This window comes from Callithrix jacchus, chromosome X (genome assembly GCF_049354715.1).
Source record: "Callithrix jacchus isolate 240 chromosome X, calJac240_pri, whole genome shotgun sequence".
NCBI lineage: Eukaryota > Metazoa > Chordata > Mammalia > Primates > Cebidae > Callithrix > Callithrix jacchus.
In genome coordinates, this window is record NC_133524.1 from 126,436,055 (window position 1) to 126,448,382 (window position 12,328).

At 37.9% G+C, this 12,328-nt stretch overlaps 1 protein-coding gene across 12 annotated transcripts in view; it reads right to left on the reverse strand.

Annotated features, from left to right (window-relative positions):
• ENOX2 (ecto-NOX disulfide-thiol exchanger 2) overlaps window positions 1-12,328 on the reverse strand; it is a 290,714-nt gene that overhangs the window by 158,599 nt on the left and 119,787 nt on the right. For 9 of the 12 annotated variants that reach the window (XM_078363075.1, XM_035289389.3, XM_078363070.1 and 6 more), the window contains one exon: window positions 8,534-8,677. The exons of the other annotated variants lie outside the window; for them this stretch is intronic. Coding sequence is in view for 2 of the 9 variants with exons in the window: in XM_035289386.3 (XP_035145277.1) it covers window positions 8,534-8,677 (144 nt within the window). In the remaining 7 variants the exon portion in view is untranslated. The remainder of the gene's footprint in view (window positions 1-8,533; window positions 8,678-12,328) is intronic. 12 annotated transcript variants of the gene reach the window in all.

Below are 12,328 nucleotides of genomic sequence, written 5' to 3' on the forward strand. Positions count from 1 at the left end.
AGTTTCCCCTGGTATAAAACAATCCTAAGGAAAAGATTTTGAAAAATCAAAGTCATGCTAACCTTAAAAAGTGATATTGGGGATTATAGGGGTTTGGTTCTTGTCCCCACTTGTTACCATTCTATGGGGAGGAAGAAATTTCCATTGTGTTTGTGGAAGGGGACAAAGAGTACCACACATTTTCTCTGGGCTTTCACCCCTGCTTGTTCCTTGGCACAGGAGCAGGATTGACTTATTCGATTATCACGCCTATAATCCCAGCACTTTGGGAGGACAAGGGGCATGGATGGCTTGAGCCTAGAAGTTCCATACCAGGCTGGGCAACATGGCAAAACCCTTTCTCTACAGAAAATACAAAAATTAGCCAGGCATGGAGGCACAGCCTGTAGTCCCAGCTATTTGGGCGGCTGGGGTGGGAGGATTGCTTGAGACCTGGAGTTTGATGCCGCAGTGACCCGAAGCTGCACCACTGCCCTCCAGCCTGGGTGACAGAGGGAGACCCTGTCTCGAAAAATAATAATATTATAATAAAAATAAAAATAAGTACTCATTCATGGCCTATCCTTCACATTCTGGCTCTCAGGTCCAAATGCCCTCCTCTTTTATAGAGTGAGCAGAGCCTAGTCAGGGCACAGGCAGTATCTTCTAGAGGTAGACCTACAGGCCTATTTTGCTCTTCATTTCTAGTTTCTACTGAAATGCGACACAGGCCATCACTCTCAAGGGCAATGGGAGGGTAAATGGTCTGTTCTGAAGTCTCAATCATCACAGGTGACTATCAAGGTATACATTTGAAGCTAGAGGTGGTAGGAAGTCTCATTAGGCCTTAGACACAAGCCATGATCTTAAACATAGTTTTATCTATAATAAAGTAGATGCCATATTTTGTTCCTCATGAGGTGTTTTGTGGTTCGTTTTTTTCTCAGTTTGATTCAGAACTGGAAAAAGAAAACCAGTGTGGTTATTTCACACTCTTATACCATAACAAGCAGAGCAGTAACCATAGAAGTATTATCTGACTGCTTTTAAATTGTTTTCCCCATTAAACAAATTTGGAAACTGAGGCTTAGAAATGGCTTCTGTGGTTTGCCTAAGGCTAAAAGTCTAATAGTAAGTGTTAAATCCAGCACTAAAAGCACAGACTTCAGTATAGTTTCTCTGGGTCTCAGTCTGAGTATGTTCCCTTCCCTTATTAAGGCTAGGGAGGACCTTACAGGTCCCAGTGATAAAAATGACATTTGCTTTCTGCAGTTTACTAAGCTAGGAAGAGATGAAAACAACCTCTCAAAATGCAAACACCCTCTTACTCTGAAATTCAGTTTTACTCACCTAAAACTGATTTTTTCCCAGACAAATCTTTGCCCAATAATCAAGAAATTAAAAGAGATTCTCTAGATGAAGTTATACAACAAGGTTTAAATCACTGATATAGTTTGGGTATTTGTGCCTGCCCAAATGTCATGTTGAATTATAATCCCCAATGTTGGAGGTGGGGCCTGGTGAGAGGTGTTTGGGTCATGGGGGAAGATCCCTCATGGCTTGCTGCTGTCCTTGTGATAGTGAGTTCTTATGAGATCTGGTTGCTATAAAGTGTGGCATCTCCTCCTCCACTCTCTATCTTGCTCCTGCTTTCGCCAGGTGACATGCCTGCCTCCCCTTAAAGTTCTGCCATGAGTAAAAGCTTCCTAAGGCCTCCCCAGAGCTGAGCAGATCCTAGCACCATGTTTCCTATAAAGTCTGCAGAACCATGAGACAAACCTCTTTCCTTTATAAATTACCCCATCTCAGGTATTTCTTTATAGCAATGAAAGAATGCCCTAACACAATCACATACAAAACATAATTATAAAATGTTTTCCTATTTGAATGGAGTACCTTAAGGGTAGGCTGAGATGGGGACACAAACTGTCCCTTGCCAAGTAAGCAGGTGTCACAAAAAGTTTCTTCTGTAATTTGCTGAGTTGCCTGAGTTCTGCTCTAAAAAAGCAATTCCTTCATAGGTGTTTCCCAGTCTCAAACTCTTTTCTATCTTGAGAACAAAGTGCTTTCCCCTGTGCAGCAGCCAAAACAGACATGGGGCCTCCCATACCACCAGGTGAGCTTGTGACAAATCACATAATATTATCAGCATGCGGGAAGTTAGTTTCCAGGTTATAGATAAACTTTCACAGTAAAAATGAATCGATTACATGCCACAGTCCCAGCCAATCTGAAATGATTATATGGGTCTGGTAATAACTAGCTCTCATTCTGCCATGAATTAACCATGTGACCTTGTATAAGTTCCTTCTCTGGGTCTCAGTTTCCTCATTTATAAAAATGATGAAGTTTGGCTGGGCATGGCGGCTCATGCCTGTAATCCCAGCACTTTGGGAGGCTGAGGTGAGTGGATCCTTTCAGCCTGGGAGTTTGACACCAGCCTGGGCAATGTGGAGACACCCTGTCTCTATTAAAAATACAAAAATTAGCTGGGCGTAGTGAGTGCACATTTGTATTCCCAGCTACTTGAGGGGCTGAGGCAAGAGAATCACCTGAGGCGAGCTGTGAGAGGGCCACTGCATTCCAGCCTGGGTGACAGAGTGAGACCCTGTCTTAAAATATAATGATAATAATAATAATGGAGATAGTTGAGGTTGTCTCCAACTCTAAAATACTAAACTTAAACATCTATCACTAGCCTCTATATACCAACATATCAGTCTACTTACACTTCATGTCTGCTGATAGAACTCCTAATGACTTAAGTCACAAAATCATTCCAAAGCTATTTCAATGATTGGGGCAATTTAAGAGAAACATATTTCCATTTTTCTATCCTGCTTCTTTCGTGCCACCCTCTCTGCTCTCCCCTGGACAGTCCTTGAAAATGAAAACTTCACACTGGATTTCTTCTATCAGACCTGAGAAAGTAGGCTTACTTTTTTGATCCTCCATTTTTTGAGATAATGGTTTTATTTCTTGAAACTGTAATCAGATAAAAATGTCCAAAGGACTAAAGAAATTGAGAAAGGCTATTAGTCTACTCTTTTTCTTATTTTAATTCTAACTGAGGGAACAATAGGCTCTTCTTGCCTTTGGCAATATAATAATTCAGCTGATATGCTAGAAATACCACACACCAAGATATAAAATGATAGCATTTTCTCTCTTTAAAAACAATCAGTGATTTCATTTGTGGACTTCACAGTACATGTGAAATAAAAAGTCTCAGCCTTGTAAGTCTGAGGTAAATCAAAAGGCTGTGTCATAGAAAAGTTTCCTGGTTCATAGCCCTCCTTTCAGGGAAGAAAGGAAACAAAAGTACTCCCAAGCAGATGAGTGTATCTTCTTTTTATATTTCTCTTCCAAGTGAGCCTGAACAAGTTTTCTGATAACCCAATCTGACATAGTTCTTCTTTATGGCTGACCAAATTTCTTCTTGATGTTCTGCAGGCCCACTTTCTCCTATCAATCTAGCCTTGTAGTGCTGTAATTGTTCACTGTCTTTATATTGTCAAGTACCATTTTGATTTCCAGAAATTCTAAAGGAAACCTGAGAATGGAGTTGGGAGGTCTATGATCAAGACTGGATACTCTCTGGAGGTCCTTATCTAATTATAACAGTCCTGGTGATGCTAGTCTACCTTAGACAAAGTTATTTTTCCTCTCTAGCCATTAGCATATCATGTGTAAAATGCAATGAGTATGAGAATACATTAAGAGAAAGAATCACCATACCAATACAAATTATTATTGATTTTGAAGGGTCTTTCTGGAGATCTTGAACTTTTGTGATTAAATCATTATTGCAAATGAAAACTGGCTGAAGATCCCTCTTTTCATACTGAGTCATTCATGATTCACATGAACTTTGGCAATACTCCTTAGTACTGGGCATGACACATTTAAGGACAAATCTATCTTTCAACACAGGCCTATAAAGAAAAGACAACGGAAATAGGACTCTGCCCACACCTGGATGCTCTCTTTGGTATCATAATTATTCCTGGGTAGTTGCCCTCTCTTTCAGAGAGCTGACACTTCTTTGAATATTACTGTACCATGATGTTGCTGAAAACAGTGCATTCAATTTGAGTTATCATCCAGTTGGCCTTGTTGCCTCATGGTGTTTTCCACTTAAGTGGAGGTATTTGATGAAAGAGTTGGTATTTCTGCTTCTACAAATCCAGATGGCTCTCAAACCAGGAGGCAGTTGGCATCTTTGGGAAAAGAACTTGGCGTTGTGATTTTACACGGATTTTAACAATCTTCTACTCTTTTTCTTTAGAGTACCATCTGAATAAATGGATTTGCTGCCATCATAGACAATTTGTGCAGCTACAGCATCACCAAGAAAACACTTTCATGGGGAAAAGGTAAAATTTAAGAGGAAACACACTCTGAAGAATTCTGAGCTCATCTTATAAAAGCTACAAAACACCCATATCCACAAAAAAAGATTATGTGGTCAAATATGGCAGTAATGTCTAATCCTGATTATTGGCCTACTTCATACTTGAGGCAGGACACTTAAACTCTGCCTATCAGTTTCCCTTGGGCACTTAAGAAATCTCAGCGGTAATAAGACAAGGATTCCATTAGGGCCAGGTATTTTTTTTTTTCCACAAGTACCCAAATTTTATTTGTGCCTGCTCTAAGGGTGTAATCTCACAAATGTCTGAGTAGTCTTTAGGGACAAGTGAAGCTGTCAGTTGGTCAACATCAGCTACAAAGGCACAGTTTTGTCCAAAGCTCTACCCTGAAAACGACAAGAAAATAATAGAGACATAGAGAAAAGGCATAGAGAAAGCAATTATTCAATCAAATATGTGATCAAGCAACAAATATTTCTTGAGCATCTATTTTGTGTAAGACATCATATCTCTGCTAAGAGAGTTAGGGGCCCTTACAACAGGGGAGCTGTAACTGAGTTGAAAAGCTAAGACATATATGTACAAAATCATAAGCAATAGTTCAAGGTGGTCCACAATCAGTGTCAAGTGATTCCTATGAATTTAATGGCCAATATATTTCAGAGCTACAAGAGAACATTTCTAATTAAGATGATCCAAAAGGCTTCTTAGAGAGGGTAGGACTTGTACCAGGCACTGTCAGTTGAATAAGATTTTGACAAGTGAAATGCTGGGAAAGGGAAATGAATGTTATGACAAGGTGGTGAGGTAGGTAAGCACAGTGTCTTCAGAGAAAGGTAGTGGATCAGCGTGGCTGAAATAGAAGACTTGTTTGGGGAAGCAGCAGAAAGCTGGAAAGAGGAAACATGAGATCTGAGTTTGAAGGAATCCTCAAGATTATCACATTCAAGGCCTGCTCCTCTTATTCTTACCTATTTATTTTCACGCAAACACAGCTTTCCCTAGTCTGCCGCCAATGTTTAACATACATTTTAGTAGTGGTTCTAGATTCCTAATAACTAAAGACACAGTAACTACACCACAGTAGTTAGAAATAGACTTTGGAGTTGGAGGCCTGGCTAAACCACTTGTTAGACATTCAACTTTGGGTAGGTTTATCCTTTATTTCTTCATCTCGAAATGTGGATAATAGTTTACTCAAAGTCGAGGGTTGAAGAAAATGAGAAAGAAGGGTTGAAGGAGACAGAAAAGGAAAAAGAATCTGCAAAGTGTATTACCAAGGAAAGCAAAAGTAGAGAAAATTCAAAGAAGGGAGCATTGTTAATAGCATCAAATGAAACAGAGTTCAAGGTGATTGCGACCTGCCAAAAGGCTACTGACTGACAATCTGAAGGTCACATGTGACTTTTAAGAAATCAGTTTTAGTACAAAAGGAAAGAGACAGTTTGTAGAAAATGGGAGAGGTGAGGAGGGATAGGAAAGGAAGGAAAAAAATGTGTAGCGTGGAACTGGAGCTGCAAGGAAATATCCCTCCCTCATTTGCAGTGAAGGAGAGGGAGAGAGATGGCTTTAACTCAGTGGAGTTACAGGGCCGAGTGATGCAATGACTGGACATGTAGTTTGGAAATAAAACCGTTGTTAGCTCCTTTGAGAACTTCCAACCCTATCTTTCCTCCGCCACCGTGCAGGCAATAACAAAGGAAGAAGGAAGTTGCTGCTCATGAAACATCTTCCCTCTTCCTTTTGTCTAGTACTGCAGAGGAAGAAAATAACATTATAAAGCTATCTGCCTATTTACAATATCACAAGATTGCTGCTGAACAATTATAAGAGACTCCTTGTATAGTAAAATCTCATTAATTTGGACTACACTAATTTAGAATTTGTGGTAATTTAACCTGGGTTGAAGTCACCTTTGTCCTGCTAACAAAGAAAAGGTTCTCTAAGCAAATAGTGTGAACAAGATTTCAAGGGAGCTAATTTAGCCTGCCAAGGGCTTATTTAACCTATTTTAAAGAACATACTGTTTTTTAAGAACTTCAGCATATTCATTATTTGAATGCAAATTGTTCTGCTAATTATAGATTAGCATAATCTACTGTTAAAATCCTATATCTGCAAGTTACTTTGCTCTGACTGAATATGCTCATTAGAAATAAAACTGCAATTCTTTAAAGTTAATTCCCAACGCAGATTAATACATACTCCCTTTCCCCACCCTCATGAGTTAACTGCAGTTCAGGAGGTATTACCCTAAACTTGCACATCACTTAACATGAATATAATGGAAAAGCTAGTAGGTGATCATAAAGGTCTCAGAGCTAAAAGAGATGTCTTAAAGTTGATGCCCTAAATCCTGTGCACTCTATCCGTGGCAGGTTCCACTTAGAGCTGATTTAACTTTTACTTGTACTAATCTGACACATTAGCTTGGAGAGCTGGCTGGATTTTTAAGTTCCTAATTCAGTAGAAGGAGAAAAAGGGCTGCTATATGAAGGGACATGGAGAGGAATAAAAAGTGACTGTAGGCTGCAGGAAGGAGGCAAGGCATGTGTAAAATGTAGATATAATAACTAAAAGACCACCACAGTCTAGAACAATTTAGTGTAGAGGTAAAAAACCTATACTGTTTAGTAAACTCTTACAAATTTAAGAGTATTAGAATGCAGTACAATAATTTATTACTGGAATTATGCCCATAAATAATTAAGCAAAGTTTAAATTATGTCAAATACATGCCTTTAAAAGACAGATGAGTTTATAAATATACACACATATGATTTATACTCATAATGCTCAACCTAAAAATGTGAAATACATTGATGATTTAAAATATGAAATTTATTACATCATACTAAGAAAACAATAGCAACATTTACTAAGTGATTATGGTATGCAGACACCAGGCTAAGTGCTTTACCCACATCATTTCAACTAATTGTCATAACAAATCCTGAGACACAGGCTTTGGTATCACTTTTGCTCTACAGTTGACGAAAGTGAAACTCAGAGAGGTTAAGCAAGTATCTCCAGGCCACAGAAAGAGATAAAACCATGATTAGCACGCAGGCCAGTTCCTCGGCTATACATCATGCCTTTCCATGCTCCAGAAAACAAAGGTGTGTAACAATAACTCATTTCTTGAGGGCTCCATATAACTAATGTTTTATTGTATTTTCATTTTCCAAACTGATATTTAACAAATATCTTGATTTATAAGCAGAGATCTATGATCTAAGAGTCAGTATGGGATGTTTGCAAACATGCTCCATTTCATAAGCTGAAAGTAAAAATAGTAAAAAAACAAAACAAACAAAAAAACGATGAACACGTCTGTTAGGCCCATCCCCAAATCTCAGATCAGTTTCCATACATTACAGATTCTACCTCCAAATGAATAACCATGCAACAAAGAGATAAAATTATAAAATATCAAATGATCAGTTAAGATATGGCCTCCTATTATTTCTTTACTCCTTTTGGAAAAAAAAAATTAAGATGAGAATAGGCTAATGGGACATGAGGGATTGGGGTAGGAGAAATTGCAAGGGAGGCTAGAAATTCAGTTGGGCTCTTACAGAAGGTTTAGAAGAATTTGTTTGCCAACTGTTCTGAGAGAATTGTAAGGGCATAAAGCATGTAGGCATAGTGTGTATTGAGGGGAATGGGGTGAAGGTGGGGAGATGCAAATATATGTAGTTATCTGTATTAGAAGTAAAAGAGAGGATGGCCTGCCGCTTATACACACCAAGACAAATGCACAGTGAAGCCATTCACTCATGCAATTCCTTCTACCTAAATCGATACTCTTTACTCATCTCTTGTCTGAAGCCTACCTATTCTTCAAGAATCAGCTAAAAAAGGCACATCTGCCATGAAGTGTTCTATAATCCCTAAGGCGGAATTAAACTCTTCTTCATTTGTACTCTCGTCAGTTTTTTGCCCTTAACACATTTACCACAGCGCTGATGATACTCTATCTAATTATCAGAGTGATTCGTATATGTGCTTTTTCCCTCCTTCAATCCCATAATGAGTTCTATGAGGACAGGGGAACTCTTTCTCATTTCTGCAGTTCTTACAATACGTCCTAGCACAGTATGTGACCTGCCACATACTAGGCTCTGGGAAAATGTTAACTCTGGCACTGACTTAAGACAGTGCATTATCACCTAGCTTACCTGAAGGAGTATTTGTTCTCTTTCTTTTCTTGCTTGATTCCCCTCCATTCTCAATGAGGCCTTCTGTGACCAGAGGGCCACTGGCACTACCAAACTGCAGGGGCTCGTTGTTGTTGGCAGGGTCAAAGGGCAGCTGGTTCAATCCTAAAGAAGAAAAAGAAAGCCAAAGTCCAGACTCCATTAAGGACTGGGATCATCTCCAGATTTTATTATGTGAGCCACTAGTGGAAAACCTTTTAAATCTTAAGAGCCTAGAAATAACGAGTGAATTCCTTAAAGACAGTTGTCTTCCGTAATTTTTACAAATCCTTTTGGTAAGTACAGAATTAAAATGTAAGACAGTGGCTCTGTCATTTGTAAGATCCCTCCTGTTTCTGTGGCAACTTAACATTTTTTGGGCATAAGCTAGCAACTGCCTTCTACTTCCTTCCTTAAGGAGATAGGACCCTCATTAAATGTGGCTATGGTTGGACCCACTGATCCTTGTAAAAAGCTTTGCTTTGTATTCCTTGGATTATCTCCTGACATTTTTCCATTCTTTCATTAAAAAGTATGTTGAACTGAGGCAGACATAATCATGAGACTATCCTGTGTCAAAGTCACTTCCAACAGTAATATAGAGGTTTCTAAAAAAAAAGAAAACCATAACTCTACGGCAAATGAGAAAAGGAAACAAATATATAGACATTGCAAGGGGTTATTTAGCAGCTGGAGTGATGGGGAGTTATGATCTAGGTTTTGGTAATGTTGATCTCATTCACTTCAAATAGTATTAGAAGCATGGTCACTTTACTTGTCACTGCTGCACCATATAAAATGGCAAAAGGCATTTTCTACTCTCCAAGTCTTACACGGTTCAGCAGGGGCGAGCAGAGACAGTTCCTACTCCTCTGGCAGTAGCACCTGGAATTTTAAGTGTTTCAATTAAAACTTCATGAAATGTGAAGTCAAAAGTTTTTTAAAGCTCAAAGTTAAGACATCTCCTGTAAGCCTTTCTCCACTGGTTCTATCCTATCAAACAGGGGATTCCTATCAAAGGGGGGAAATCAGGTTGGCCTGATATACCTCATTATTTAACTCCCAAATTTTCTATGGCCCATAGCTGTACAATTCTTGAGGTAATGTTGGAAATTGTCAATTAAAAAAAAAACCTCGAAATCCAGTCAGCTATAGGTCAATCAAATTTCAACAAAATGAATGCTAAGATTCTAATAAAATGACATTAAATTATTATTTCTAATAAAGAGTATCATCTTGCTAATGTTTTCAGTCCACATAACAAGTACTGTTTTTCAGCAATCAGACTCCATTTGGATCACTTCCATTAAATGTCTTCTGGGACTTGTCAAACATTCTCTCTTACATCATGTGAGAAACTGCAGTGAAATAATTAAACTTGCTTCTGTATCTTAAGCCAACTGTTCACTGCATCATATACATGTCCTATTAAATCCCTACGATGATTAGAACTAAAGAAGCAAACATCAATTGCTATGTACTAAAAAAATTGAGGTCATGACCAAGACTATTTAAAAAGAAGACTAGATAATTATTCTATTTACAAATGAAGATTGTTCTTGGACCTGATTAGTCCCAGAGTCAAATATGATTAATATACTAGTCCAAAACTTTTCCTGGAAATTCTTTCTGCAATATACTGATCCAAACAAGTTCCCTGGAAGATAGAATGGCATAGCAGAAAGATCTGGACAAACTAGGATTCAAATCCTGGTTATCCTTTACTAGTTGATAGCTTTTGGCAAGTCATGTAGTCTCTCTTAGTTTTGGTTTCATAATGTGTGTAGAAGAGTGATAACATGCCTAAGGCTGTGGCAAAAATAAACAAATACATGTTTATGAGAATGACATTATTCTGAGTGAATTAAAACAAACTTTTCCCCTATAAACTTGAAAGCTTTTCTAAAAAGGAAACCTCTCTCTCTCTCCCTCCCACAATTGTATTCTTGGTGCCTAGCACCATACCTTGAGTGCCGAATGAATGAATTAATCCTTAATTGAATGGGGGTAGATGACTCATTCTTTTAACTCCTGTAATTAGGGTAAAGACTTGACAGCTGATAATCAAGAATTAATGCCATAAACTAAAAGTTCTGATGCTGATTATATCAACATTACTTAAAATAATTAGATTCTAAATGCATCTCCATCATTTGATTTACTATATTGCAGAATGATGAAATGTTGATTAAAAGGAATACTCAGGGATTAGGAGGTTCTGATTAATGATGGTTAATCAGAAAAACTTTTTATTTTGTTTTGCATTTGATCATTTTACAGAATAATATATTAGTCCATTTGTCTGCCTTATTAAGTAGATGACTAAGGATTTTACAGTTTCAGAGCCACAATTTGCAAAAGGATGTTAATAAGTGCACCTAACTCATAAGACTGCTAAAAATATTAAATGAGATTATATATGTAGAAGATTCAGCATAACATTTGGCATATAGTAGATGTTCAATAAGTATTAACTATTACTATTACAATATTGAATTTCCATTTTTAATTTCTAGAATTACTGATATGTAATGTGAGGAGATTGTTCTGCATCTGCCCTGATCCAAAGATGTACCCTACTTTTCTCATTGAACCTTTTCATTCCTGTTTGCACCTTTTTCTAAAAGTTGAAGGAATCCAGGGGAGAAAAATCTAATGAGTTAAAGGTGTTCAGCCATAGACATTTTATTATAATTATGCTTTCCCTTTATTTAGAACCATAGGGGTACTTAGGGATTTAGGTATTTTATTAATCACACAAATGTACAGATTTTTGTCACCATATAAGACTGAGATTTCAAGTATGTTCTGTGTATCCACCTCATATATAATCCAGATATGTGAAAATTCTGACAATTCAGTACAAAATTTCAGGCCTTATTTTTTTACGGAGAAAGATCTTATATGGAGGAGGGACATCTTACTCAGTAAGCTGACTCACTGAACACAAACCCACATTTTTTTTTTTTTTTTTTGAGACGGAGTTTCGCTCTTGTTACCCAGGCTAGAGTGCAATGGCGCAATCTCAACTCGGCGCAATCTCAACTCACCGCAACCTCCGCCCCCTGGGTTCAGGCAATTCTCCTGTCTCAGCCTCTTGAGTAGCTGGGATTACAGGCACGCGCCACCATGCCCAGCTAATTTTTTGTAATTTCTTTTAGTAGAGACGGGGTTTCACCATGTTGACCAGGATGGTCTCAATCTGTTGACCTCGTGATCCACCCGCCTCGGCCTCCCAAAGTGCTGGAATTACAGGCTTGAGCCACCGCGCCCGGCCTATTTTATATCATCCAATACCCAATACAGTCTCCAAAGATTTGTAGTTCAAGAGCAGGGATGATAGAAACAGCAAAATCCTATGACACCAGTGCTTCCTAACTACTTTTACTGTTTTGTTTCATTTCTTCCATAAGACAGGACCAAATAAACCAGTAAATCAGTAAATCAATAGGTATTTAAAGGTTCTTTTGTGTGTCATGTATATATGACCCAGGTCAAATGCTATTTTACTTAAACTAGCCCCATTAAAATGATTAAATACTAAAAAAGAAAACCACCACTTTAATTCCAAGAACTCTTATTGCTGAAATTTCAATTATAACATAAATGGAAAAATACTGGCAACTACCATATTATAATTTTCACCCAAACTACAGAATTCATCTTTAAATCTCTTATGGAAGCAATTTCTACCATTTTTTTTAGATATAATGAAACTGAAAAATATTAGATTTGGAATAAAGTTTTGAGGTTATCTAGTTTATTCTTCTATAACAC